Genomic DNA, 23,780 nt, shown 5'->3' with positions numbered 1-23,780 from the left:
AATACCCGCGTGCTTCTCCCATTGGAGGAGCGCTCCGGGCCCGCCTAGAACCTCGGGCTTGGCTAGGGGAGGGCCCAGGTGAACGAATTCTTGTTTTCTTAAGGGTTTTCATTAGAAATCATGTTGAACCCAGGTGGTTTCTTTCTGTTCTGGAGGAGGAGACTGTTTTCCCTCGTCCTCTTTCCTGCCTACAAAGAGAAAGGGAGTTATTTCAGAAAAGAATTCCTCCTCAGGATACTTAAGTATGTTTACTGCTGCCCTGTAGTCACCCATGGCTGTTTTGAAATTGCATCTTTATGAAGAAAGGAGGTAAAAAGCAAAACGTAGAAAGACCTGAGAGTTGTTTATTTTGTGTGAGTGATTATTTGGACCTTCCGAATATATATATTTAAATTTTCTTCCTAGTTAAAGGAAATGTTACTCTAAGCGCCAGAGATGGTGTTTGAGAAAAATTTAAAAGGTAAAATCAGAGTTTATCTTGTTGGAATGAGTATCACAAAGCCACAACTCTCGTTTTCAATTAGAAACTCTGGCCTATTATTTTGGCTTGTAGTTCCATAATGTACTTACTACTGAAAGAGGAAAGAAACGGATTCTCACACTCTGTCTCTCCCATCTCCTTATATTTTTCAGTCCAGGGCACAACCACCAGAAGACAACAAAAGGAAGCCAGTTTTGGGAAAACTTGGCACTCTGTTCACGGCAGGAAGGAGAAGGAACACCAGAAACGGGTTAGAGAGCCCCACCAGCCCAAATGCCAAATCAGGTTCTCCCAAAGATGTAACCGCTTCCAAACTCCCTGAAAGAGAGAATGAGAAGAGTAAATCTCAGGGTAGCCAAGCAAAGCAGACACACGTGTGCGAGGAGGGCTCCTCTCAGGAGAAGCCCCAGAGGCCGGAGGGCTGCATCCAGGCGGCCCACTCGGACGCCGAGCGGTCTACTTGCAGCCGTGCAGCAGCGGCTGTGCAGCAGAGCCATGAAAGTGATTCACCCCAATTAGAACCTCTGGAGGCAGAGGGAGAGACTTTCCCAGATGCCAGCTCCGCTGCCAAGCAGCTGCATTCCTCACTAGGGAACTCCTCCAGGCAAGAGGACTCAGAGACGCTCCCCCGCAGTCTGGGGGAGGACGCTTCGCCCAGCGCTGGCCGCAAGCAGGAACCGGCCCAGGGGGCTAGAGTTGTGCCGGGCTCGCCCACTGCGGAGCCACCCGCGGGAGCACTAGGCGAGGCCGCCGACGGGGCCCACAGCGTGTGTGCCCAAGGAGGCTCTCCAGAGCCCCAAGACGCGCTGAGCCAGTCCCCCGAGAACACATCCGCTCCGCCAGGTGACCCTCCCGCCGAAGACGCCGAGAACCCGGCGGGCTCTGCATCGGCAAACGGCAAAGCCGAGGCCCCAGGGCGAGACAGCCGGCCCCGTGAGAGCGCCCACCCGGCCAAAGTGTTGACCCTGGACATCTATTTGAGTAAGACTGAGGTGGCACAGGTGGACGAGCCGGTCGTGATCACCCCCGGGGCAGAAGATTGCGACGACATGGACAAGAGGTCAAGCGGCCGCAGGTCGGGGAGGCGGAGAAGGTCGCAGAAATCCACCGACTCACCCGGCGCTGACCCCCCGCTGCCCGACTGCACGGCCCGGGACGACGCGGTCTTCGACGACGAGGTGGCGCCAAACGCAGCCGCCGAGAACTGCTCCGCGGAAAAGAAAGTGAAATCTCCGCCGGCGGCCCCTGATGGGGGCGTTACCTCCGCCGCCGGTCTAGAGTCCAAGCCCAGCCCCAGAGGGCCGCTCCGAGGGGAGTCGGAGCGGAGTAAAGCGCCGCCGCCGGCCTCTTCCCCCACCAAGAGGAGGGGCAAGAGCCGCGTCCCCGAGGCCGTGCCCACCTCGCCCGCCGGCGGCCCGCGGGCTCCGGCCAAAGACTCCCCTTTCAAGAGGGCACCCGACCCCGGCCCGGCCGTCAAGGAGAGCGGCGAGGAGGCGGCCCGGGTCATCCCCCGCGAGCTCACGGTCAAGAGCAGCTCGCTGCTGCCGGAGATCAAGCCCGAACACAAGAGGGGGCCGCTCCCCAACCACTTCGACGGCCGGGGAGAAGGAAGTCGCAGCAGAGAGCTGGGCAGATCGGCCGGAGGTTCTGACCCCGACGGCTTGAAGCCCAGGAACCATTTCGGAGCGGGCAGGTCGACGGTGACCACCAAAGTGACCCTGTAAGTAACTGCAGGATTGGGCTGGCGAGCCTCCGGGTTCGCAGACGCGCTTGGGTTGGGTTGGGGGGGGCGCTCTCAGAGGCTCGGGATCTTTGCATTAGCGGAAGAACTGCCTGTGCACTGACTTTTCCCCTCAGTGTTGAAATTAAGGTTGTGAAGGGCTAGTTAGCACAGTTAAGGTTTAAGAAGACCACCCATTCGGGAGCCTAAGTTGGTTGTAAATTCGTGTCGATGTAAGACTTTTAAGTTTAATGAATGTAAAAATGAGATCTTTTGAGGCTCAGTGTTTACATAAATAATAGACTGCACAGTTTGACACGAGCTAATTCTATTCCTTATTCAAAATATACACCGGTCTTCGTGGGTGGGACGCCCTTAAAACACAAATGCAGTGAATTGGAAAACAGAACAAACACTAATATGTTCAGTGTGACCCAGTAGCTTTGACATGTGTGAGCTTCAGGGCATTCACAGAACCTTTTATGGAACTTAGTGCATTATTGACCTAAAGCTTAAAAAAAAAGTAATACACATATCTTGGTTGTTTCTTCCCCTTCATAATGTTAGGGAGTCTGGTGATATTTTTGCCCTCAGATTGGAAAGTAATTTTCAGTTGTTGAAAATAAAGGAAGATTGGTATTCTTACTGGGAGGCTGTTGGATAAATGAGGGGACACATTAGAAGGCTCAAGCCCAACAGCAGACGTGACTACTTGCTGTATATGACTTTTTCAAATATTGAGTACCTTCTGTGCATGGTATTGTGCTGGGAACTATGGGGGGAAAATCCACAACTGTGATTCAGCATATATTGCCTTTTAAAAGTTTATGGCACAATCTGGACCGAAGATGCCGACAGATCAAATAACAATATGAGGTGGTAATATGATTAAACTGCCAAGTGGATGTCACCATCTGTAAAGGGTGGAGGTATGCAAAGGAGGAAGAAATCACTGTTGGGTTTTTGGAGGAAATGGGACTTGTGCCTTGATGGTAAATGTGATCTGTATAGGTAGACAGGGAAGGGAGCGCACTCTATAAAACTCTAAGATCCTCCCCTTTCCACACTCACTCTCCCCCTTCTCCCAGTCAGCACATGTGAAAGTGAGTCCGTGAAAAATGAGTATCTAAATGGCTTAAGTTTTTCCTACATTCACACATTTATTTAAAAAGCTGCTATTTTCACATTATCATTCTTAAACTTAATGGGTTCATTCTATTTGATTTCTTGGATAAGCAAGCTTTAGAGTAGGAAGTCTGCTTGGTAAACACTGCAGAGGAAAATCTGCTTAATGAATAACTTAAGCTACCTCACCAGCTGCCAGCCTGGAGACCTTTGATAGAGTTGGCTGTTTATTCTGTAACAGCAAAGTTGGAGAAATAATCTGAGTAAATGATGCCTATTATTTGTAGAAGGCCAGCATGACTGAACATTCAGACCTCCTAAGTGTGAGCCTTAGAGAAACTGTTGTGTATCTGATGAAGGAGCTTCACCTGTCTTCCTATCAGAATACCCCAGTGGAAAAACCAGAAATGTTACACTGTTGAGGGACAGCGTGAACAAACAAAGCCATCTTACAATGAAACTTTTCTTCATGTGCTGTTTCCTGTGATAGAACTAAACCAAATGTCTTTTTCTAAGTACTGATTGTCTTCTACCTAAAATTTTCCTTTGCCAGATGCTCAGTTTAATTTTGTTTCACACAGGGGTTGCACTTGGTGAATTGGCAAACTACTGGGTGGAAAATTAATAATTCTTTCTGATCCTTTGACCCGTTTCTGTTTGACTGATGGATTTTTTTCAGACCCTTTAGTTTTTCCTCTGATTCTATTTCAAGTAGCAGTGTTACTCAGATTATTTCTAAAAACAATTTGAGTCTGAAATTTTAGAGTTAAAACTATTTTACATTTCCCGAAAAAGAATCACTGAGATGCAGCATGTTTCTTGATGCTGTTAGAAAAATTATATCTTCAGTTCTTATCAAGTGTTGAATGTTGGGATTCTTAAAAGATATTCATAATAAGGAGATTTTCCTCATATATTATAGTCATTGCTTCTTAGACTCCAGATTATTTTCCCCTCTCACATTATAATGAAGGCATTACAATATGAATTATAGGAGCCATCCTTTTAATCAGTTTGAACCAGGCTAATTGTAGTGACTCTTGGTAGCAGAAGTTAATAGCACAGAAAGTTTGGTTGTAAAATGTATTTTGATCTTGGTGTAAATTTTTAATGTGCAGATGTGTTTCCTGTCCTTATCATAGCTTGTTAGCTAACCTGCAGCGTTTTCCATTTACATCATAAGATACACTTTGATGTTAGACTGTTCCTTGGGCTGATTAGTGAGAATTTTAAAAATGTATATTCCCTGCTACATGGACATCCTTCATTAACTGATAGCATTTGTAAGTTCTCTTACTTCTAATCATCTCACTGGTTTTAGAATATAATCTTTAAGGAAGTGCTTAGAAGTTTATTTTGCTTTTAAATTTAAGATATGGGCCCACTATGAGGGAGCCTAGATATCTTAAGGAGATACTGGGGAAAGCAGTGCCTGGGAGAATTTCATGAGGATATATCAAATTTAGGACTTAAATACAAACTTTAAAAATGAAAATCTAATTCTTCATGCTGTATTGGAGAAGGATTTCTCAAGTCTTCTCAGTCTTCTCATTTCACTCAGAAGGATAAGGTGTCTTCACCCAAAGTTGAACTGCCTGTTCCTTCAAAAGGCTCCTCAGGTCCTGCCTTCTTGAAGGCCAGGGAGTTCATGTCGGGGATGGCGTCAGATTTTAATGCTTCTCCACTTTGTGTTCTCATTATCGAGGTGGCCTACTAAAGTATAATTATCTTACAGATCTCATGACAATTTATGGCTCCTTGGATCATAAAGCTGGAAAGAACGAGAGGAGGTTACTGAGGCGAGCCTTGTCTGATTCTACCTGGGGGAACAGAAGAGTAGAGTTGTTGGGAGCTTGGCATCTGAAACCAGCATACCTGGCTTCTGTCACTTACTAGCTGTGTGACTTCAGGCAAATTACTTACTCCTCTAGACCTCAACTTCCTCATTTTAAAAGAGAATGAGGGGAAAGGTATAGCTCAGTGGTAGAGCTCATGCTTAGCACGCACATGGTCCTGGGTTCAAAATTAATTAACTAAATAAACTCAATTGCACCCCCCCCCAAAAAAAAACAAGGATAAAATACTGGGCTTCAAAAAGAATTAAATTAAATTTTAAAAATGCGTAAAATTGTACATTAGGCAAGCCATAGAAAGTGCTGGGCAGTCAGTGAATGTTAGTGGGTATCACCTCTTGTATTTTGTAAACCACTAGACCAGTAATTTTTGTTTTTAGCTTTGGAGATTGTTCTTCTTGCAAAGCTTATATAAGGGCAATGTATCAACAGATAAGTAGGAGTAATTCTAGTTGAAAGGAAGGTGGTGGGCCAACAGCCTTACCGTGCCCCAACTTCTACTGTCCCCACCTGCAGCCCTCAGGGATGTCTTCAGCCCTAATGGGTGGGTGGGGGGGGTGTGTGAACCAACTGTGTTCTACAAACTGTCTAGTTTTTTGTTTGTTTTTATTGATAGAGAAGGTAGAGTCCAGAGAATTAAAATAACTTGACCAGGTTTACACAGATAATTAGCATAAGAGCCAGAGCATTTTTTTTTCTCAGAAAGAAACAGTGTGACATTCAAAGATATAATTTCCATTACGGGGTAATTATACCCAAGAAATGTGAGAAAGAGAGGAGATTCTCTTTGCCCAAAAAATGATGGCAAACCAACAATCTGAGTAATAAGTAAACTGTGGTGAACCTGTGTGATAGACTTTTATGCAGACATTATAAAGACTTCAAAATTTTTAGTAACTTTAAAAATGTTAAATACAAGGTTAAGTAATCTCTCTCTCTTTTTTTAAGGCAAGATACCAAACTCTGTGACGAGAATAATCTCAATTCTATTGAAAGTAATTCACCATGCATACAGAAAGACTGGCAATATGCTAAGATGTTAACAGGGACATTGTTTGAATGGTAGGATTATGAGTGATTTTTTTTGTTTTTATATTTTCCATATGTTCTATAGTGAACACACTTATATAATCAGAAAAAATTATGGGGGAAGGATGAAGTGAATAAAATATACAAAGAGGTAAATAATATTTTTTATAATCTAGCTTTTTGAGATAATGTAAACAAAGTTTAAAAATACACAGTTGGTGTTTGGGGAAATCATTTACATATTTAAAGTATGGGAGTGCATTAAGTGTTTAATTTTGTTTCAGTGTTCTTCAGGTCCTAAGATATCTTCCAACTCTAGTACCAAGCACCATACATACCTACTTGATAAACTTGTTAATCTCTCACCTCTAGACTTTCTTAGCTGTATAATTTTCTGATCCCTCATACAGAAGCAAAACATCTATTAAAATAGTTGTTGGTGTATTTAGGATTGTTTAAAAATAGTTTCATAAAAAATGTTACCTATCAGAAAGATGCTGACTTTTCACAGTTTTGTAATAAATTGGTATGTTCACTTTTAAACCTAGGTCAGTAACTTCATCTTACTCCTTTATTCTTGCAGCCCTGCCAAGCCCAAACATGTGGAACTAAATCTTAAAACCCCTAAGAATCTTGACAGTTTGGGAAATGAGCATAATCCATTTAGCCAACCAGTTCACAAAGGAAATACTGCCACCAAAATCTCCTTATTTGAAAACAAACGGGCAAACAGTAGCCCAAGATACACTGACATTCGAGGCACAAGGAACACTCCTGCCTCTAATAAAACATTTGTCGGGAGGGCGAAGCTGAATCTAGCCAAAAAAGCCAAGGAAATGGAGCAACCGGAAAAGAAGGTGATGCCAAATAGTCACCAGAATGGTGTGCTGGGGAAGGAAACCTCTGCAGAAACCAAAGTTCCTCTCCCTGGAGAGGAGACTCCTGGTCTTCAGCTTAACCAAGGTGATAAGGCAGATGTGCAGACAGATGCTGGCTGCCCTTCCGAACCTGTGGTTACTGCTCAGATTCCTGTCAAGGACCCCAAGCTCTTAGCAGAGGGCGACTCAGAAGCTGCTGACAGCAAAAGCCTTGCACTTGAAAATATGACTGACACCACACAAGACATCCCTGCCCTTGTTGATACCAAAGACTCATCTCCAATAGCCGTGCTAGAGCCACAGGATGGATTTTCTGACTCACAGCCCCGAGCTGAGTCATCTGATGGGCCCTCTCTTTCACTGGCTGCCCCCATCCCTGTGGATGATTCCAAAGACACGTGTGCTCAAGCTCCCATAAGCAGTTTTCCATGCACTGATCTGAAAGTGGCAGAAAACCATAATGGATGTGTTCTGCCTGTGTCTCATCAGAATAATGAGAAGGCACCCACCTCCAAACTTGCAGGAGGAGGAGAAGAAACAAGCCCTCCTTTGTCCACAGAGCAGAGGCCGGAAGCTGTGGGAGAGGAGTGTCCATCCAGGGTCCTTGTCCAGGTCAGGTCCTTCGTGCTCCCCGTGGAGAACACTGAGGATGTCAGCTCCCGGCTCATCTCGGAAAGCGCTGAAGTTAGAGAAGCACAGTTGCCAAGCTGTCACAATAATGAACATGAAGTGGTTTCCGTTGTAAGTTGTGCTCCCCAGAAAGAGGAAGTGCTGGGCAGCACGAGCACATCGCCCGAACACTCTCACTGCAGAGAGGAGCACGTAGCAAAATCTGGCCCACAAACCGTGCTGCCAGAGTCAGAAAAAACCCTGCCTGTCCAGACTCAAAGTCAGGGCAACGGAAATCCCCTGAAGGCAGAATCCAGCCCCACCAACTGCCCTGGCAACAAAAATCATTTAGAAATCCCTCAAAAACCCGGTCAAAATGTTATGAATGGCCAGGACAGCCCTGCCAGTCTTTTGAACATTTCCGCTGGTAGTGATGACAGTGTATTCGATTCATCTTCTGATATGGAAAAATTCACTGAGATTATAAAAAACATGGACAGTGCAGTTTGTGTGCCCCAGAGGAAAAAGAAGTCCAGGATGGCAAACTCCCCTGCCCCTCACTTTGCCATGCCTCCTATTCACGAGGACAATTTAGAGAAGGTGTTCGATCCCAACGTGTTTACCTTTGGTTTAGGGAAGAGGAAGGAAGGCCAGACGGAAATGTCACCGGCTTCACATTTGATGCAGAATCTTGACACCCATTCCAAACTGAGGCCCAAACGCACATCTACCGAACAGAGCACCCTCTTCAAGTCCTTACCAGCTCACGCTAATGGGAAGGACCAGCCTCTGGCGGCCCCAGAAGGAAATGACAAAGAGATCAGGGATATCCCAAACGGGGGGGTTAAGAGATCGAGGCTAGAAAAAAGTGCACTTTTCTCAAGCATGTTATCTTCTTTACCACAAGACAAGGTCTTCTCTCCCTCAGTAACGTCAGTCAACACCATGACCACATCTTTCGGCACTGCTCAGAGCAGTTCTCTTCCCCAGCCTTCCGCCTTACAGCCTGTGGCTGAGGGTGCCCCACCCTGCGGTTCAGAAAAAGAACAGCCAAGTCTGCCACCCGGCAACTTAAAGATCTTCAATTTCAACTCCTCAAACGCATCTCATTCGGGATTGGAAAGTCTGAACTACATGGAAAAGTACCTGCAAAAAGAGGAAACCAAGAAAGACCTGGATTTACGGAGCAACCCAACCTTGCCAGAAACAAAATTTTCTGAATTTTCAAAACTGAAGAACAATGGTGATGTGGAAAAGGCCAATCACATTGAAAGCGTTCTTAAATCAAACTTGCCGAACTTTGGAAACAGTGACACAGACTTCACCGGTCTTTTCAAATCCAGCAGGTTTGACCCAAGCATTTCTTTTTCTGGAATGTCATTATCAGATACAACAGTAAGTAGCAATGTAGTACCATTTATTTGGGATATTTTAAAGTCAGAGGAGGAAGAGATGATAATCAGGTCACGTTACTTGTTTAAAAATGGTTACGCTTGTGTATGATCGTTTCCTGTTCATTCATCACATATTTGAAAACCTACTATGTACAAGGGATGTTAGGGTCCAAGAGAGAAGGTACTAAGATTCTGTTAAGACATTCATAGTCTAGCAGGGAAAATAAGCTACAAACATTTTAAGGCACTTGCGGATTTTTTTGTTGTAAAGGTGTAGATAAGTTACCTTGAAAGTTCACAGACAGACAAGATGTTTTTTCTTCCCTAGTTCTATGTAAAAATGCTCAATACTGTAGTTAGAATTTTGAAGATCTGTGAAGCAGCGTCCATTACTTGGAAAGCTCCCACCAATTAATCTTATCCCTCACCCTTTCTCTTGCACTTTGAGATTCAATCTTTCTTCCCATAAATGTTTATCCCACGTAGTTGAGAAAGCATTTTCTCTTTCTTTGGAATTAGTTTTCATTAGGGAAATATTTTTTCCTGCAAAGCTGTTGAGGAGTAAGGAATTTGGTCTACATTCGAGCTTTCCTGTACTATAGTAGAGAGGACGGCAAAATATGATTTTGAGAAACAGTTATGATTCCTTCATCTCCTTCCTCCTGACTGCTAAAAGTTGTTTTCTTTACTTAGTTTTTGATGTGAAACCTTTCTGTTACCAAGCTGATACTCAAGTAGAGAGAGGGCATTGAAAGAGGGAGGCAGTTTCTAAGGCTCAGAGGTCAGCTCTGCTAAGCCCAGGAACAGGAGTGGGCCTCTGTATTCCCGTTGCCCACCCTGTGAACCGGGCTGCCTGGCGAGTGTAGATCAGCACCCGACGCAGTTTATCCAGGCAGAGAGTATCTTGTCCACTTCCTCATTTGTACAGGGCCCTGCCCTATGTTTCAGTTTGTTGTGTTGGCTTTTGCTGCAATCCTATTATGGAATATAATTTTGGAAGGTCTTTCAAAATGTGTAATTGGGTTTCCAGCAGAGGCTCAGTTCCTCTTTTCAAAAGTTTTCAAATTTTTTAAATCTTAGGATGCTCTACACACACATATAAATATATGTATATACACATACACAAAAATTAAGGACCCCAAAGAGCTCTTGTTCATACCGGTTATGCCTATCAGAATCTATTATATTAGAAATTAACAGTGAGAAAAATTGAGAACAGAGCATACAGAATGCACATTCCCGTAGCCATCAGGGTAAATGATGTCATCACATGTCAGGGACCCGCTGGAAAACTCCACTGTCCACCTGTGAGAGAAAGCGAGTAAAAAAAGGCAAGTACCCTCTTCTTACTAGGAAAATAGTCTGACCTCATGGACTCCCTGCAAGGATACTGGGGACCCTTCAGGGACCCCTGGATTACACTTTAAGAATCACTGCTGTAAACAAATAAAACTGAATCAGCCTTTAGCTCTCAGAAATCATAAGATTTTTAAGTATTCCTCTCAAGCACAAAATTTCTACTGGGCCACTTCCCTTTCATTACAGCCTCATTCTCACTTTTTAATCATTCTTAGATCATTCTCTTATTTGACAACAGTCTGATGAGTCTGACAACAGAATACAGTTTCCCTATGGAATCCCTTGAAAAACACAGTCAAATGGAATAAAAAGGAGAAACTAAGCACTTTATACTTTCTCTGGGTCTTTGTGATTAAAAATAAAGTTTTTTGTTTAAAGTCTTGGACTTTGTTAACCATATAACTTCTATCTTTAGTGTCTTACCTGAATTTTATTTAAATTTCAGACTTTTTCTTCAACTTACCTACTTGAAATGATGTGTGTATGTGTGTATAAGTGTATTGTGTGTGTGTGTATGTATATATAGACAGGTGTATTGCCATTTTGACCTCTAAAATGCTCTCCTGAGGCCTTCCTGTGGGCTTCCAGGCATTTTCCACTCTCGTATGATGCAAGAGCGGTCAGATCAAAGGCAGTCCTTAGAACAGGCATCCCAGTCAGCAATGAAAGTAGTCCATGTTTTATATATTTTGACATGTATAATTACTGTTTTTATTATCTTAGGCATTTCAGGTTTTACAGGTTTTGGCAGATGGTCTTGAAAATGATTAGTTTTGGAGCCATAGAAAAACGCATTTTGTCCATCAGAAAGGAGGGATTAAGTGTACCGTGTGCAGTGTGCGTTGTGAAGTATACCGTAAGCACTTTATGCAGACTAGTTGTTATGTGATGGTAGATGTTACTATGAAGAAACACTATTTATAGATTGAGGTAAGGCATGTATGTGAACACATAAAATTGATTCAACTCATTCTAGATAAGTGATTAATACATTCTAATTTCTCTTTATTTATTTGAGATTATACTGAGATTGTTTGAACTATAATCTCCTAGCTGAGTTCTTGTTCTGTGGACTGATGTAAGAACATAGGACTCTTGGGCCCTGAACTTTCCAGATCAGTGGAAGTATCTTAGGCATTTAAGTGAGGAGAAATTGAGATGGCGAATTTAGTTAGAGGGAAAAAAGAGTTTTAGTACAATTCTGGCATAGCTCCAGGTGAACATGTTTCACAGTTGACATGTGTGAGGCAAATACAACCTTACTTTAAAGCGTCTTGGGAGGAGAAAAGAAGGCTTTGCATAAAGTATAATTATTTATTGTGTTTTTGTTCATCTGATCACAGGCACTTAGAGGAAGCATCCAGAATAAAATCAATCCTCGCCCTGGAAAGGTAAGATGAGTTTCTGTTCCGAGTCTAGATTTTACTTTGATCAGACTGAAGTGTGGCAACACGTACAAGTGCCACTGTCGCTTCTCTAGGTGGTGATCTATGGGGACCCGGACGTCTCAGAGGAGTGTATTGAAGTTTTTGGGGACGTTGAGGATTGCAGCTCTTGGAGCCTCTCTCCTGTGATACTCATGAAAGTCGTCAGAGGATGGTAAGGGTGGCACTTTGGGTTCCTGATGTGGAGGATTTGTGTTTTCCATTTTTAATTACCTTTTTGGTCCTCAGTACTTATTTTAAATTATGCCTTCAGTCATAGTGAATACTAAAAGGAGTTCGTACCTAAGAAATACGGTTTTTAATGATATTTCTGATTATAGGAGTGATGTATGTTGATGCTAGAAAAATCAGAAAAGTGCAGCACTGTAAGTTTCTTGTTCCCATTTTCCCCATATAACATTGGTTTGGACTAGTGATGACAGAGGCCATCGTGTACTTCAGGTTTGTGAACTGTCAGTGAGGTTGGTAAGAACTGCCCTGCTCATGTTGATAGGCCATGCACTGGTCGTGTTGACAGAATTGTTAAAATTCTATAAGAGAAACAGCTTTGCTAACTTTTTTAATGATCATTCAGTGAAGGACTAACCTAAAATTTATTTTCTAAGTTTTCAACAACAGATCGTTCTTATTAAGTAAAGAAACTGGTGAAGAAATTCTATTACCAGCTTAGTTGCTTCAAGGAAATAGACAGGAAGTTAAATAAAGAAAAGTGGTTAAAAAAAAATCACTTGCCTGGTATAAATGCTTATCTTTAGTATCTATTTATAAACTTGTTTAGAAGAGTATAGGGTTCTAGACATTTATGGTTTAAAAAATTAGTAAGCTTTTCTTGTGGTCTCCATTTGATTAAATATGTAGCACCTTTCCTGTGAGGTTTTAAATATTTTAATGTATTTTTCTGTATATTCAACATCTTCATCAGAAAAATAGTTAGCTTTTGTTCTTAAATTTGAAAACAGAAAATTACCCTGAAAACAAATTTGTATCACACTTTGTATTGAGTAGTGCTCCTTTCTTCTGCAACTTTTGTTGACTTCCCTCTCTTCTAGAAGGCATGAACACTTCAGACCAGCGCTGTCATATATTGACATGAGGTTTTTCTTTAGTGTTTGGATGTTGTGGGGAAGAATAGTTTAAAAATGCTTTCTGGGTCACTAAAGTTAAAGTACTGGACTGCATATTTGAAAGTTACTAAGAGAGCAGATCTTAAAAGTTCTCATCACTAGAAAAAAAATATGCAGCTGTGTGAGGTGATGGATGTTAACTTATTGTGGTGATCATTTTGTAATAGACAAATATACCAGATCATCATGCTGTGTACCTAAAACATATACAATGTTTTATGTCAGTTAGATCTCAATAAAACTGGGAAAAAATGTTTTCGATTAAATGCATGTAGCAGTCCTTTTTATCAATATATCCATTGATGTGACTCTAATGTAGAAGTTGAAGTCCCTCAACAGAAATGTTTTTTACATACGTAAGGAGAAAAAAATTATAGTGAAAGTCCATTTATTTGATGTCTTACTATTTATAAGTCTCTACCAACTGGCAATTCTCTAAAACTTTAGTAGCACTACAATATTCATATTGGTAGCCAAAAGTTCTCTAAGATCCTAATAAAATTCTTCAGTTATCAGAGGCTTAATTATGCCCAGTAAAGTTTTGGTTTTAGGGTAAGTTTATACCATTTTAATTGCTAGAGAATTGGCCACTAATATATATGAGGTATCTATTAGGCAGAATATTTGAGTAATCAAAGCCTCTGTCACTTAAGACTGACTAATATTTTTGCTGTGTTTTATTCTTAGTTGGATTTTGTATGAGAAACCACATTTTGAAGGGCACTCCATCCCCTTAGAAGAAGGAGAGCTGGAGCTCTCTGGTCTCTGGGGTGTAGAATATGTTCTGGAAAGTAACGAAGAGGCAGACTCAGCTAAGCCTGTGGTGATTGGTTCAATCAGACATGTGGTCCAGGTAGGTTTAAAATTAGTAAGCTTTTTAGTAAAGGCAAACTGGATTTATCAGTCCATTCAGCAAATATTTATTGGATGCTGGGTATGATTCTTTTAAGAAAAGTTTTCATTTTATGAAAAAAGTGATTGGGGAAAATATTTGATGTTTTATGAATATATTTTCTATATTTTAAATATTTGTACACTTTAAATGAATTTGAAAAGAAATACTCTTAATTGATTTGTCATTTTTTTCCATTATAAATCCTTAAGGTAGATTTCTCATTCCTCCACATGCATTTTACTTAATAACCTAGTTTTGACAAGTTTTGTATGAACAGATTTTTCTTTTACTCAGTTTTTTGGTTGCCTTGTGAATTCTCACTACCTTGTGTGGCTTACCGAAGTTGTGTTTTGTATAAGTTGTATGTATGGAAAAATAAATAATCCAAAAATAATTCAGTTGATAGTTCAACTCTGGGATTTTATGTGGATTTTTTTTTAATGTAAGTATTTGAGGCCACTTTATAGATTGGGCAAAAATTTATTGGTTCCTTATTTGTTGATGAGAAAGTTGTATCAGTGTCAAATTTCTTTATGGGTTTTGGGATTTGATGATTCTTTACCTTTTGAGAATGTAAAAGGCATCTTCCAAGTGAAAGAACACCATTTGTGTACTAGAGATGGGCGTTGGAGTGCAATAGGGAAAAAAAGCACATTGTAAAATGAGAATGAATAAGAAGGACTAACAGTTTTTGGCAGAGGGAAATAACACCTATTTCCTAGGTCAACATTGCTGAGTAATTTAGATGATAATTGGCATTCTAAATGATTTATCTCTTAATCGTATTAAGTACATAATATGATAAACCTTATGTAGGACCTGAGGAACCCCACTTAAAAATGTCATAGTGGAATAATTTACCTGCACTTTTCATTTGTTACTCAAATAATATTGGTAATAAAGCAATATTTAAGAATATCATCCAAATCCCATCTGTCATGAAGTGGCCTCCCTTCATTTCTCTGAGTTCTCTACTCTTTCTTGGGCATATTGTAATCTGCTTTTTCTGTAGTTGTAATCATAATACAGGTATGATGTTTTCCTTTAAACCTGTGGTTCTGAATCCTTTTTACCTCTCTCCGTCCCAGTTTCCTGAAGGTCATACTCCCACTGGTAACATCTCTTAATGACTTGCAACTGGGAGGGGTATTAGAATCTGGCTAGATGAGTATTTAAGCATCCAGGGAGGTGGGGTGAGGGAAGTGAGGTGTATTGGTAAAGAGGCCTCCTGTTTTGCTTTTCATATTATTACATGGCTCGGGGTTTAACTGAGCATGATATTCCACTGATACAATGTGCTGTCATCTATTTTGCCTCTCTGTTTTCTCTGGGAATTAAGATTGTTTCCAGTTTTTTCCTACCTTAATGCTGCATGAACATTTTTGTGCATTTAATAACATATAATTTTCTGACTTATTTCCTTGGGGTACATTTTTCTGAATGGTGTCATATGAAAGGGTAGGAACACTTTTATGGCTTCTGATATGTGATGAATTAATATTTTCTTTACAGATTGTGTTTATGGTTTCTTGACACGTGAACATAGGTCACAACGTATATTCAAGGGAGTCACCTTTTTAGTTCACTAAATTTGTTCCTTTTGTTAACGTTTGAAAGAGCTTCCCATGAACTGAAACAAGCGTTAGTGTTTCTTCTGTCCCTTGATTCAGTTCGCTCAGCAACACAGAAGAGGTTCAAGAAGCATTCGATTAGGGCTTGGGCAGTCAGCCAGGAGAGGCCTTTTGGAAAGTGTTCGACAGACACGCAGGGCATGGAACAGCGACGAAAGTGCAGAGATGTGTAAATCACCATACACGTGTGCCTCTGCAACTTAGACAGAACCAGCATCGTAGTCAAGGAGTGTACCGCAGGGGGCTTACGGGCACAAAACGACAGTTGAGGAAGACTCAGGCACAGCCACTCCATAGACTAGAGTCTCTGGACACAGATGGTCTCAGGAGGGCAGAAAAACTAAAACTCCTGTCACTGAGGGAAGCCAAACAGGTTTTTTCAGTAAGGATGAGAGAAATAAATATGTTCCAAAACTCTAAGCTACATTGCTAGTGCTCTTTGAATATAGCGCAGAGCTATATGACTGGAGCACAGTGTCTGCCCTGAAAGACCACATGTTATTTAGTCACAGGGGAAAACAGGAAAGGGCTAACTAGCAGGTGCCCTGTGAAGTGTATGTGTAAAGCTTTGGTTGTTTGTTTGGAGGGGGAGTAATTAGGTTTATTTATTTTTTTTAGTGGAGGTACTGGGGATTGAACCCAGGACCTCATACATGCTAAGCATGTGCTCTACCACTGAGCTGTACCCTCCCCTTACCTTATTTTAATTTTTGAAAAAAAAATAATGCACTTGCTGTAGAGTTTAACACATGGTGTAATTATTACTATACATGTATATGTATATCTTTTTTTTTTTTTTTTAGGATTACAGAGTTAGTCAAATTGACTTATTTACTGAACCAGAGGGGTTAGGACTCCAAAATTCCTACTTTGATGATACGGAAGAAATACAGGGCTTTGGTGTAATGCAGAAGACTTGTTCCATTAAAGTACATTGGGGCACGTAAGTGTTTTATTTTCAATACAATTATGATGCAGCTTTTTTGAGTGTAAAAAGAGGGCTTAAGATGTTCTGTGTGTGATGTGTTGTCCTGTTAAGTAATTATTAACTAAAATGTTTTGGTTTATTTTTTGAAAAGGCACATAAAATTCTGATTTTTTTGTTTACCGTGTCACCTGTGCTACTATGTTTTAGCTCTCTTATTAACGATTTCTTGGAAGAAGTACAGGGAGGAAAAAAAAAACCGCATTTTTAACATAGGGATTTCCTTATCGCGAAGGAACCTGATTCAAAGCTGAGTAACAGATTATACTTTCTCAGTAATTCAGAGGAGGTCACTCAAAGCATGTGTGCCCTTGATATCTCAGGTGGGATGGAGGCCAACACACGTGCTACTTCCTTTAACATTTTCACACAATGCCTTCCAAGTCCCTAGGATGTTGGTTTCAAAAATCACAGGAAATTGCAAGAGTATTTTGAAGGAAATGGGAATATCTCAGATAGGGGAGGAGTGAGGCTAGAAACTGCAGGCTCCCATACTGGAGATCGAGGCCTCCACAGTGGAGTGCATGGCCCTGGGCATGTGAAAGACGGCCCTTGAGAAGCAGGAAAAACACAAAAGCCTCTTGATATTTTTATTTAAACTCTCTTCCTTTTCAGATTTTATCTTTGTGTATGTTTTCTAATAAATTCATAATATGTTCAGTAGGTATATATCTGTAATTTATAAATATTCATATATTCAGAGGCTGCTCAGGAGATTTTATTAATAGGCTGGGCATAAGAGAATCCATATACAATGTGTCCGATGGTACATAGGACAAGAAACGTCAGTTATGGAGGGGACAGTGGGGGTCGGGAAAGGTCCTGGTGGTGCAGCGGCAGAGACCTGAGGAGGTGAGGGAGTCAGCTGGGGGATAGCGGAGGGACAGGGCGGGGAGTGTCCTGGCCAGGAAGCCCAGCATTGGAAAGCTCTCCCAGGGATGTGGGGCATCATCTAGGAGGTCAGGTGGCCGCAGGAGCATGAGCTGGGAGGACGATGATGGGAGAGAGGCCTCATGTCGTGTCAGGCCTTGTAGGACTTGGAAGGGATTTTAGATGACTCAAAGTGACAGCAAAAGTCATTGGAGGATTTTGATCTAACTTGTGTTTTGGGAGGATCACCAGTTGCTATGTAAAAATACATTGTAAAGAGGTAAGAGTCGAAGCAAAGAAACCAGGTAGGAGGGCATTGCAAGTGCATCGGCATGGGGTTTTGGTGACTTAGTGATGGAAAATGGTCAGGTTCTGGATACATTTTGAAGACAGAACCGACAGCATTTGCTGACAGATTGTGAGGTGCGGGGCTGAGAAACATCCAGGGTTTGGGACCCCAGCATTTACTGGAATGGAGAAATTTAGGAGGGAGAGTAAAATCCAGGAGTTCAGTTTGGAAGGTCAAGTTGGAGATGCCAACTGCACACTCTCAAGTAAGAGGTCAGGGAGGTGACTTGAAGCAGGAAACTGAAGTTTAGGAGGAGGCTGGAGATAAAATTCAGGAGTCATTGGCATGGAGAAGGTATTTAAACCCTGTGCTGGCCGAGATCTCATAGGGAATGAGCAGAAAGGCACCTGGGTACTTCTGTATTTAGAGACTGGGAAGAGGAGGAGGAATCTAAACAAAAGAAAACGTCTTCATCTCTTGCTGCCTTTGGGGTTTTTTTTTTTAACATAAAAGAGATCTATATGTCTTTTTTCTCAAAGTATTTAATGTTGAGATATACCACTTCTCTTACAAAAGAATGAAATGGGCTTCCGCCATGATATTTTCATCTCATCGTCTGGAGGATTTCATGACTCAGGCTTGGGCTACGTGGGTGCATAATGAGCTGCTCTTAAATAATGTTTCTTAACTTTACAGTGAGTTTAACCTAGTCTTACAGGTGATCATTACAAACCAGTCATGTTTCACAGTTTTTGACGGGCTTGCACGGCAGTAGACGTTTGTTTTTCCTGGTTCTGCATTTCTGTTGCTGTTGGGATCTTAGAAAGCTGCCTTGGATATCAGTGCAGAGTTTGGGCTCATTGAACTTGGTCAGCTTGGGGCCAGGTCGTTAGTACTGTTAAAAATGTCCAAGGGGAATCTCGACAGGTTGGGAGAATTCAGCTGATAACAAGTACCTGAGCTCGCGTTGCTTCTGTTCTTGCACCAGCCCCCTGAACTGGTGGAAGAGAAGACATGGCTGGGCTGTGGGGGGACTTTGTTAGGTTCCATTAGGAGATTTATTCCAGGGCCTCTTCTGAATTAGGCTCTTCGGCAAGTAAGCGCATTAAGAGAATTACTTGTCAGTTTCTTATTTGGGAAAATGAGAAACTTCTAACTACATTTTCCTTTCCGATGCTGTTAAGTGTGATTTATTTCTAAACCTTTGTTTTAAGCATCTGGCTAATGCCTGCACCTACCCACCCAGAGGTGATGGTGCATCTTTTTTTGAATATGTTTCTAATAAATAAAACTAAGGAATTTTAGAACTGCAAAGGGGACATAAAGAGCATCGCTTCCAACACCACCGTTTAATCCAGGAAGACGGGTTTTGGTCACTTTCTCAAGTTGGATTAGTTGTTAGGATTAGTTGTCAGCAGACAGCTACTAGAATGCAGGTGTCCTGAAGTCAGGGGACTTTAACAGCCAAATGTTCTTTGGTCGATTCTATTATGAAATATTTGATATATGAGAAGAATATATGTATGTGAATTTTGAAGCCCAGTAATAAACCCCCATGTGCCCATCACCCAACTTCGAACCGCACCCTTGCCAGTGGTCGCAGCTCCCTGTGTAGCCCCCCGGTCCCATCCCCCAGCTCCTCCACACTAGGGACCCCACTCTGGAATTTTGTGTTTTCCTCATGCCCTTATTTTACAGTTTCTGTCTCTGCACTGTTTTAGTTGTGCCTGCTTTTGAACTTAATAAAAATGTTATGGAACTTCCTGTCACTTGCTCACTTTTCTCTGCATTGTTTCTAAGATTATCTATATTGATGACTGCATCTGTACTTCTTCTTTTTTCATTGCTAAGTAATATTCACTGTGTATATTTCCTTGTGGAGTATACTAGAGCCCAACTTTTAAGTTTTCAGACATAAACACACAAGTAGAAAGAATAGTTCAGTGAAAACCCACATGCCCTCCACTTAGATTTGATAATTGTTAACATTTTGCTATATTTACTTCATCTTTTTTTCCTGAGAACTTGGAAGTAAGTTGCAGATAATTGTGACCCTTCATTCTCATATACTTCATGCTGAATCTCTTTATAATGATACTCTCCTACAAAACTATCATAATCACACCTAAGAAAATTAACAGTGTGCCCATGATAATATCTAACATATATCCCATAACCAAATTTTCCCATTGTTTCAGTAATGTCTTTTATAGATTTTTTTTTAAATCAGGATCCAATCAAGGTTCATATAAATATTGGTTGTCCTGTCTCTCTGAGTCTCTTTTAATCTTGAAAGTACTCCCATCTTTGTTTCCTATGCCCTTGATTTTTTTAAAAGAATTTAGGCCAGCTGTCTTAGAGAATGTACCACATTCTGGATTTTCTGAATGTTTCCTCGTGTTAACATTTAACATGTTCTTCTGTCACCTGAATTTTCTATATACAGGAGGTCAGGTCTAGAGGTATGATCAGATGCAGATTGATGAGTTTTGGCAAGAATACTACTTCCTGTAGCTAGTGACACACATTCACGCTGCATTACAAAATGTGGCTTCCCGTTAATGATACCAAATTTGATTGCTTGGTGAAATTGGTGCTTTCCACATCTCTTTATTGTGAAGGCACATTTACCCCATTGAGATTCAGAACTCACCCTCCTTTGAATAACCTCAAAGTTGGCACATTCATATTTAATCTTTTGCATATTCCTGTGGTTTCTGTGCATATAGCCAACATTCATGTGCAGCTGTGTCTGGAGAATAAGACTTAGGATCCAGCTGGAAATACTGTTTTTGGTTTAAGAACAAGTGAACAAGATGAGACAGATTTTTCTTGCCTGACTCAAAGGGTATTTCTGAAACAGTAATTGCACAAATGTTTTTAATGGATGTATAGATGGCTGTTGTTATTAGTTCAACAATGTTCATTTGTATGTATACATTGTTTTTTTAAAGCTTATACTTTATAGCCATACTGTTTATTCATAATATAGGCAAATGCTCCTTACCTAAGTACATGGGAAAATAAAATAGTACCTTCAGAGAATGAAATAACACTGCCTGAGGGTGGTTTCCGCCTCTCTTGATGGCCTCATGAATAATGTATCTTGTTGGAATAGAATTTAGGGAAAAAGAATCACACTTAACAATGAGTTTTCAAATTCCAAAGTCCACCCAACATTCATAAATGTCTGTTAGAGTTATGCAGCAGGCCCTTGGCACTCACTTACTGAAGAATATTCTCAGAACAGCAGTCTTTGCAGGAGTTCCAGTTTATATATTCATTTTTTTTCCAACAAGTTCCCCTTTACCCAAAATTACCTTCCTTCTATAAATGTTACTGTGACTGCAAACCACATGCTTCAAGGAAAGTGACATGTTTAGTATCAAATGAATAAATACCCTCGGAACCCAAACTATTGCATGAAAGACCTAATGGAAGGGGACCTCAGTAAGCATTATGTCAGAATCTCAGAATCGCTTGTTGATGAGCTGTCCATTGTGTTTATGAAAAAATCAGCCTGTTCACTTGTGAAGAGTCAGACTTCATGGCCCTTGGCTTGTTAGCCAAATAGCACAATTTATGACAAACCGCCATTTGTTAGGGCATGAAATCAGCATGAGGTGTGCCTGTGAGAGCTCTGAGCTCCAAAGAGAGGTGCAGTGCATCCTTAACTGTCATGCTTTAAGCCAAAGGAGGTTTAAGGGACTCCTCTGTCAGCTGCTGCCTTCCTGTGGTTTAGGGAGATTGCAGTGGTGTTTAAAGATGTCTCTTTTTTTCCCCTTAAGTTAATTTTTCATTGAATTATATATAACGTTTGTATTAAAGGGTGCACAACAAATTGTACGTGTATAAGCTGAGTGAATTTTCAAAGTATAACCATAAACTAGATCAAGAAATCATACATAACCAGCATCTTAGAAGCCCCTCTCATTCATGCCTCCCCCCAGTTGTCCCTGTAACTGTTAGCCTGGCTTCTAACAGCGTGGATTAGTTTTGATCCCCAGCCCATACACCACGCACAGCCTCTCAACATCCGTGAGTGTGTGTGTGCGCGCGTGCGTGTTTTGACAGGTCTTCAGTAGGATTTTGATTATAAATCTCTGTATAATTAGTGAGTCTAAAGAAGTTACAGGTTTGTCTGGGGGGAATCTTTAACAGAAACCATCACCAAAAAAATGTGCCTTTGGGCCAAAACTGTGAACAAGAGAAAAGCTAAGAGGGGAGAATCAGAACCATTTTGCTGGTGAAAGATGGCATTTACAGCCGTCCTCTTCTTGGCTCGGTGTTTGGGGGAATGTATTGGAGTTAACCCAGCTAGGAAGCTTTAGCAAGACTGATAAAGAATGGGAGAGTATAAGTGATCACCAGGAATTCCATATTTATTCACGAAGGGGGAGTTTATTAACACCTCTCTCACGTAACAGCTACTTCTCCAGAACCCTCTCCTTTCCAGAACCCTCCCAGAAACCAAGAAATTGATAAGACTGCAGTCTTTAGAGACCGTTCACGTCAGGCATGGCTTTCTGGTTTCTAGCACATTAGAGGAGGGTGAGGCTTCTGATTCCCTGACCACAGCAGAAGTGACAGCTGACAAGCCTGATAGAAGGGTGTGATATTGAAAGACATAAAAACCAGATCCAGGACCTCATAAAATTTGGGCCTGGGAACAAGCAGCCTTACAGACTTTCAGAGCCCCCACAGACGTCACTGCACATTAAGTTGTGCTCACGGCGATGATCCTGAGTCAGTGTGACAGTAAGTTATGTTCAGGGCACTCTCTGGAATGAGAAAAACTGTTGTCCAGGGTGATGAGGAGCTTGGCTTTGGAGTCAGCTAGTATCAGCCTTGCATTTGGTACCTGTAGCTGTGTGGCCCTGGGCAGCTTACTTAACCTCATCTGTAAAATGGGGACAATAGTATCCCTTCCTTAAGCATCATGGTGAGGATTGGATGGAATTCCGGGTGGCGTTCCTTGAAAGCTCTGCATATACGTTAGCTGTTATTAATTGGTGATGCTGAGACAAATGATTAGGTGGAACATGCTGTTCTTTGGTTACAAATAAGATGTAACCTTTTAAAACAAAGCTTGAGATCTCCTAGCTGGAGCCTCTCTACATACAGTGCAAAAGATAACTACTTTCATTATTTGGAAGTAAGAGACATTTACACTTTGAAGCAATTCATAATAGAAAGTAAAATAATGGACAAAGCCAGCCAAGCCAAGGAGACAAGTGAAAGACCCAGAAGAGGCACATATAATGGCTTGTTCCTCCTTGAAGCTGACACTGCTCTAATACCCAAGTGTAGCCGTGCATCATCCACATCCACGTACTCTCCTGTTCTTTCCTCTCTTGTCAGCGCGGTCCTGTGTTCCACTGAAAGAAATGATACATTGTCTCTGTTTCTTCCTTCCTTGGTGCTTATTTAGATGGCTGATTTATGAAGAGCCTGGATTTCAGGGTGTCCCTTTTATCCTGGAACCTGGAGAATACCCTGACTTATCCTTCTGGGAAACAGAGGAGGCATACATTGGATCCATGCGGCCCCTGAAAATGGTAACGATAGAATCCACTGAAATGTTGTTGGAGTAGTAATTCTTTGTCAGCTTGACTTTGATAATTCTCGTGGGATGTGACTTTAAAGCAATAAAGCAGAGTTTTAAAAAATGTATGTAGAAGATGGGGCCTATTGCTAGATAGAAATGATAGAAAGGATAATTTGCTAGATGCTACACATGAAAAAATGTGGCCAGGCCCAGGCCCTTGGCCTTCAAGGTGTTCTTGGCCTTGTAGAGCTGCTGACGTGTGTGCAAAGCTCAGCCCAGCGCAGGTGTGAGAAGTGAGAAAGTGAAGAATTAAACATTTGTGGAAAAACAGGAGGGCAGACAGATAAAGTCCAACTTGTAGGTGTTAGAATAGAGAAGGGGGATAATTAGGAGCCCTTCATGGTAAGTCTAGTGGCTCTTAAAACCCAAGCAGGATTATCTCAGGTGGAGATGTCAGTGAGTGCACAGCAGGAGCCGGCGGAGCGGGGAAGGGGCAGGGCTCGCTGAGGACCAGCCAGTTGTTGGGACAGGAGGCTGTGCTGGGC

At 41.5% G+C, this 23,780-nt stretch overlaps 1 protein-coding gene and 1 long non-coding RNA gene across 3 annotated transcripts in view; one reads left to right on the top strand and one right to left on the bottom strand.

Annotated features, from left to right (window-relative positions):
• The first annotated feature begins 1,515 nt into the window (after window positions 1-1,515).
• Window positions 1,516-23,780, top strand: part of CRYBG1 (crystallin beta-gamma domain containing 1) — a 46,444-nt gene continuing 24,179 nt past the window's right edge. Inside the window, exons 1-8 of one of the 2 annotated variants that reach the window (XM_064486815.1) lie at window positions 1,516-2,201; window positions 6,128-6,241; window positions 6,792-9,090; window positions 11,792-11,839; window positions 11,929-12,047; window positions 13,705-13,870; window positions 16,347-16,486; window positions 23,119-23,245. In XM_064486815.1, coding sequence (XP_064342885.1) covers window positions 1,531-2,201; window positions 6,128-6,241; window positions 6,792-9,090; window positions 11,792-11,839; window positions 11,929-12,047; window positions 13,705-13,870; window positions 16,347-16,486; window positions 23,119-23,245 — 3,684 coding nt within the window. In that variant the 5' untranslated portion in view covers window positions 1,516-1,530. The remainder of the gene's footprint in view (window positions 2,202-6,127; window positions 6,242-6,791; window positions 9,091-11,791; window positions 11,840-11,928; window positions 12,048-13,704; window positions 13,871-16,346; window positions 16,487-23,118; window positions 23,246-23,780) is intronic. The other variant, XM_064486816.1, reaches the window with a different exon arrangement.
• On the bottom strand, window positions 3,337-7,735 carry LOC135321493 (uncharacterized). The gene is made up of 2 exons (XR_010381283.1): window positions 7,596-7,735; window positions 3,337-5,097 (listed from the first exon to the last, which is right to left on the bottom strand). It is a non-coding gene; the product is annotated as an uncharacterized LOC135321493 (long non-coding RNA).

This window comes from Camelus dromedarius, chromosome 6, assembly GCF_036321535.1.
Source record: "Camelus dromedarius isolate mCamDro1 chromosome 6, mCamDro1.pat, whole genome shotgun sequence".
NCBI classification, from domain to species: domain Eukaryota; kingdom Metazoa; phylum Chordata; class Mammalia; order Artiodactyla; family Camelidae; genus Camelus; species Camelus dromedarius.
This window is presented reverse-complemented; position numbering and strand designations above follow the sequence as displayed.